This window comes from Triticum urartu, chromosome 5, assembly GCF_003073215.2.
Source record: "Triticum urartu cultivar G1812 chromosome 5, Tu2.1, whole genome shotgun sequence".
In the NCBI taxonomy this organism is placed as follows: domain Eukaryota; kingdom Viridiplantae; phylum Streptophyta; class Magnoliopsida; order Poales; family Poaceae; genus Triticum; species Triticum urartu.
The window spans coordinates 316,091,317-316,097,235 of record NC_053026.1 but is presented as its reverse complement, the minus strand read 5'-3'; the positions used below and the strand labels follow the sequence as shown (position 1 = coordinate 316,097,235).

Below are 5,919 nucleotides of genomic sequence, written 5' to 3'. Positions count from 1 at the left end.
CGAAATGCTTAGTGATATGCTCCAAAGCCCTCAACTACTTTCTCATATCCACATATGTCACAAACCAAAAGTCAAACTCGGACCCACCGAAATTTCCTACCCGGCGCCACCGAGTTCATTTGACATAGCCACTGCCACAAACCCTAGTCATTTCGGTCTCACCGATAGGGATCTCGGTCTCACCGAGATGGGATTGCAAACTCTCTGTTTTCCTTCGTAACGTTTCGGTCTAACCGAGATGAGCGATCGGTCTCACCGAGTTCACAATGCAAACTCTCTGTTTCCCCTTCGTAATGTTTCAGTCTAACCGAGATGAGCGAATCGGTCCCACCGAGTTTGCCTGACTAACTCTCTATTTGCCTATTATCAAAATCGGTCCCACCGAGTTTGTTTAATCGGTCTCACCGAGATTACGTTATGCCCTAACCCTAATGGAATCGGTCCCACCAAAAATTTCACATTTTGAACTAAATCGGTATGACTGAGTTTCATGATTCGGTCCCACCAAGTTTGGTGAATTGTGTGTAACGGTTAGATTTTGTGTGGAGGCTATATATACCCCTCCACCCAATCTTCATTCATGGAGAGAGCCATCAGAACATGCCTACACTTTCAACATACATTTTCTGAGAGAGAACCACCTACACTTGTGTTGAGGTCAAGATATTCCATTCCAACCACATAAATCTTGATCTCTAGCCTTCCTCAAGTTTCTTTCCACTCAAACCCTCTTTCCACCAAATCCAATCCTATGAGAGAGAGTTGCGTGTTGGGGAGACTATCATTTGAAGCACAAGAGCAAGGAGTTCATCATCAACACACCATCTATTACCTTTTGGAGAGTGGTGTCTCCTAGATTGGTTAGGTGTCACTTGGGAGCCTCCGTCAAGACTGTGGAGTTGAACCAAGGGGTTTGTACGGGCAAGGAGATCGCCTACTTCGTGAAGATCTACCCTAGTGAGGTAAGTCCTTCGTGGGCGATGGCCATGGTGGGATAGACAAGGTTGCTTCTTCGGGGACCCTTCGTGGGTGGAGCCCTCCATGGACTCGCGCAACCATTACCCTTCGTGGGTTGAAGTCTCCATCAACGTGGATGTACGATAGCACCACCTATCGGAACCACGCCAAAAATCTCCGTGTCTATATTGCGTTTGCTCCCTCCAAACTCCTCCCTTTACCTTCATATGCAATTGTTTTACATTCCGCTGCTATACTCTTAGAATTGCATGTGTAGGTTGATTACTTGACTTGTGCTAAGTTGTTAAAATCTGTCAAGACTGAAAATTGGGAAAATGCTAGATTTTTTTGGTCAAGTAGTCTAATCACCCCCCCCTCTAGACATACTTTCGATCCTACAAAGGGAGTTGTAGATCGGAAATATCAAACAAGTAATCACACTAACGAAGACGAACTGGATCCAAATAGTTCCACCGAAGACCAGCACCAACCAAATCCCGTGAGATCCGACGGAGACACACCTCCACAATCCTCCAACGACACTATTCGCACCATCGGGGCTTGGATAGGACGTGGGAGACATTATTTCTACTGAGGGACATCGCCGCCGCCACACAACCCCAGTCAAGACGCTTAACCTAACAAAAATGAGAACGGGTCCTCCCGTCGGCAGGGGGCTGAGATCCTCTGCAAGTCCATGGACCAAAGGCCATCGGAGGTGGGGCGAATCGGCGCCAGCGCCGGCGGGAGGAGAAAGGAGACTTTTCTTGGGAGGAGGGAAGACACCAAATATCTGGTTTGTTGTTATGCCTAGGCCGTGCTTACACGCCGACAACGATCATTTGACTCAATATGTAGTCCATATTAAAATATCCAAAATATCTTATATTCGTGAACGGAGGGAGTAGTGTGTCCGTTACAACTTACAACACATGCACAACTACCTAGTTCTATATATATATAAAACTTTGTAAGATTTTTTTTTTGTGAGAAACAAAAAAACTTTGTAAAATGAAATATCACCAAAGTGTTTTTTTTAGAAAAATCACCAAAATGACTCCAATTGTTCTTTTAGAATCGACTCCAATTGGATTGGAGCAGCAACAACAACTCGTTCACTTGGGCTGGATGATCCCCTCCTGTACGAATCCTCTAGGCCCATGAAGATCGTAAACCAGAGGCCAACAGAAACCATCTGTACAATTTGGGGCAGCCCATCACCAACGCCGTCTGTGTCAATTTCCTCCGCTCAAAAAAAAAACGAGCAATTTCCTCAGCAAAAGCCATGTCGCCGCCGGCCGTCCTGGTTTCCAACGGCGCCGTCTCCCCGCACGCTCCTCCTTCCGCGGCTGCTTTCCTCGAGTCCACTCCGGGAGCCTACACTACCGCGCGCGCATCCTCCACCGGCCTCATCCTCTGGTGGCCACGCCACCTCCTCCGCCTCGCCGACTCCGCGCGCCTTCTCGCCCAATCCCGCCCCCACCTCCTCGGCCTCCCTGCCCCGCCGCCGGGTACTCTCTCCACAGCGCCCATCGAGCCTCTCGTTAACCAATCCGTGCGGGTCGGCGTCCACGAGATGCGGAGCCGGATGCTGGCGCTTGGGGAGTGCTGCTCGGGGGAAGATATGGCGCTCACGGCGTTGGTTCGAGCTGGTGGGGCGGCGGAGGGTTTGGAGGTTTGCGTCCACTTGGGTGCGTACGTGCCTCCGGTCTTCGGGGACGCCGGGGCGAGGCTTGCAGTGGCCGGGAGCGGAAGGGAGGCCGCCGCCGCCAAGTACGCTCCTTGGGCCAGGATGAGGAAGAGTATGGAGAAGATGAGGCCTCCTGGAGCCACGGAGCTCTTGCTGACCAACGATGGGGATCGTCTTCTTGAAGGCAGTGTTACAAACTTCTTCGTCGTCTGCCGGAAGGTTAGAGACATTTTCACTTCAACGGCAACGGCAAGGATTCAGATTTCTCCCAGTGCAAACAAGTTAAAGTGGAACTAAACAACCCACCTAAAATTGGAACGCAATTTCATCTGTAGTTGCAATGCACAAGTGAAAGGCAATCTCTCAAATATCCTTAGGAGCGGTTCTAACTGGTACAAGGTTCACTCATATCTGTGTGACAGTCCACCAGTCTGTAGTGGTTTTCATGTCGCCATAATATAAATTGTGATGCTGGAGTCAGGCTAAAAGGATGAATCTTGGCATCTTCCTTTGCGTTAAATTTAAGATGGTAAAAATAAGGACCAAAGATCTTTATAGGTCTCTGTGTTATTACTAATTTTACTCTCATCTTTTTATTGGTAGTTTCCTTGCTTGTCTTCCTGCACTCTATGAACATAGCACTCGTATTCGCACTCCGAATTATTTACTCTACCTTTTCAGGATAATAGTTATGTTATTCCGATGATGTGTGTTTTTATTTTAAAATCTCAACATTTCTGTAGGAGGAACGTCAGTCAAATGAACCCTTGTCTGTTCAAACAATGGCAAATAAGTTTGAAGTACAAACAGCTCCACTAAGCGATGGAGTTCTCCCTGGAATTATGCGCCAGATAGTCATTGAGTAAATATTCTCTGTTTGCTCTAAATTCTATGCTCTTTGAATAAATGGCCAGATAGTGGAGGAAAATTCAGACTAACAAACATTAACTGGTGTCGACTTTGAGGTACCTGTCATGGGTTTTTCTCGGTATCATGATGCGTAATGGCCCCTTCTATATGGAAGACTCCTAAGAATAGAATCCCCAACTTCCTTAACAAACCATAACTTTATCTTCCTAACTAAACTGACCTGTTTGACAGTGCCCTTGCCTTGATCTCACAAGTTTACAGACTAGTTACCACACTTACCTTGGCGCGCTATGTAATTTTCCTTATTGTCAGGGTTGTTTCTGTAGGGCCAGTCTTACCCCTGAATTGTTATGTGAGCTATATTAATATACGGGGGAGCCCTCCTTTGTAGGGTTTAAGTTTGCCCAAAAATGTTTTTAAAAGGTTCATCATTAGGAACGGTTGATTCTTGAATTCTTTTTTAGATTTTTTGTGCTGCACATAATGTCAAATGCTGAATTCTTTTAACACAAGTTTATTTCTTTGGAATAGGGAATGCCATGATCTTGGGATCCCAGTACGTGAGGTCTCACCATCATGGTCCAAGCGTGAACTTTGGGAAGAAGCCTTTGTTACAAGTAAGAAGTCTTCTTCAAATCAGGAGCGAGCCCCGGCTGAGACATTGTGATCCCCTTTTTAGCATAATCTGCAGTTCACTCACTCCAATTTATCATATGACAGGTAGCTTAAGGCTTATCCAGCATGTGGAGACAGTTCAGGCACCTTTACTATGGGAGGACATAGAAACAAAAACCTGGAGTGATGTATCTTGGGCAGTGAAGCAATTTCAGGTACACATTATTTCTTTCTCGGACTTCTGCAGTTATATTTTCTGCGATATTGTAGTTGTTTTATTAATAATGTCATGCAATTTAAATTAGGGCGCTGGACACATCACCACACAGATACAGGTTAGTTATCCTGTGCCCCCGTGACGTATTTAACCTCACATCCAAGTTATATCGAATATAACTTCTTAAGATATGAGAGCAGCGAGGCCTTGTATTGGACAGATTAATAGTAACTATCTATGTTTCATAGTGTTAGATCAATAATTCAGCAACCCTCCATTTCTGTCTAATAATGACATCTCAACTGCCCACCTTGCAGAGGAAAATATCAGGGAGAGCAATAACTGAGGAATATGACATAAACTATTTCTTGTGATTTATGAATTGTCATGATTTCTGGGTGATGGGTCTTGGCTTGACCTTCATTTGTTCTTCAGATAAGGTGAAGCCAACTTTGCTGTTATCTTATGTTTTGCTGAGACTCCTTTACAAAGTAATTCGTCCTTTTCTTTCTTTCTTTTTTTGAAACCTGCGGTCGGTCCATTATTGAGACCAGGTTGTTACCAAGTCAAAACTATTCATTTGCTCCTCTGTTTATGCAGGCTGCCTAATCAAAACGGAGCTTCTAGTGTTGCCTTCATGCAAGGACTGTTCAAGAATTTAGAGAAATGGTTCCATGTTGTCCGTGAGAGATGCGTACCGTGTCCGTGTGTGTTGTGTGTGTGTGTGTGTGTGTGTGGTGTTGCTGTGCCTGGGAGGAGAGAACGACCAGCTCCACCTCTTCTAGGTCAGCACATGGGTTGGGCCCTATGGGCCTAAGACAGATGGGCAGGGTCCATACCGGTTTAACACTTCCTCTCAAGATGACAAGATGGATGGTAGATATAGATCAATTCCATCTTGTCACATGCAAGTTACAGCCCTTTGTCAAGCAGTCTGCAACCTGCTGTCTAGAGCTGACATGAGTAAGCCTGATGATCACAATATTAAGTTTCTTATTACTAAAAAAGCGATCAATTTCTACATGTTTTGTCATGTCATGTTGAGCTGGGTTATTGACAATGCTTATAGCAGACTGATTGTCGCACCACACTCTCAAGGGTCTCTTCCTCAGAAGTTTCAACTCGCTCAGTCGATTCTTCACCCAAAGCATCTCACTCAACCCTTGAGATAATGCTCTAATCTTAGCTTCCTCTGTTGATCTAGACACAACGGTCTTTTTCTTGCTTCCCCATGACACCAAATTTCCTCCCACAATCACATAATAGCCTGAAGTTGATATTCTATCATCTTGACAACTGGCCAAATCAGAATCACTATTGTCATCCACCTTAAGATGTCCACTCTTCGCAAACCACAACCCTTTGCTTGGAATGCCCTTCAAGAATCTTGAAATTCTGTGATGTATCAAGATGCCCCACTCCTTGGTTCATGCTTGTATCTACTCACCACACACACATGGTATATGTGATGTAAGGCCTGGTGTGACACAAGTATAATAACCTCCCAACCAGTTTATGATAACCTTCTTTATGCACTAGCTCACCTGATTGTGTTGTAACTTGATGATTT

At 45.2% G+C, this 5,919-nt stretch overlaps 1 protein-coding gene across 1 annotated transcript; it reads left to right on the top strand.

Moving 5' to 3' along the window:
• Window positions 1-2,180: 2,180 nt before the first annotated feature.
• Window positions 2,181-5,370, top strand: LOC125508781. Its single transcript, XM_048673576.1, has 7 exons — window positions 2,181-2,866; window positions 3,391-3,509; window positions 4,049-4,134; window positions 4,238-4,347; window positions 4,438-4,467; window positions 4,667-4,789; window positions 4,950-5,370. The coding sequence occupies exons 1-6, from the start codon at window positions 2,243-2,245 to the stop codon at window positions 4,721-4,723; spliced, it is 1,026 nt and encodes a 341-aa protein (XP_048529533.1). The 5' UTR covers window positions 2,181-2,242; the 3' UTR covers window positions 4,724-4,789; window positions 4,950-5,370.
• The last annotated feature ends 549 nt before the right edge of the window (window positions 5,371-5,919 follow it).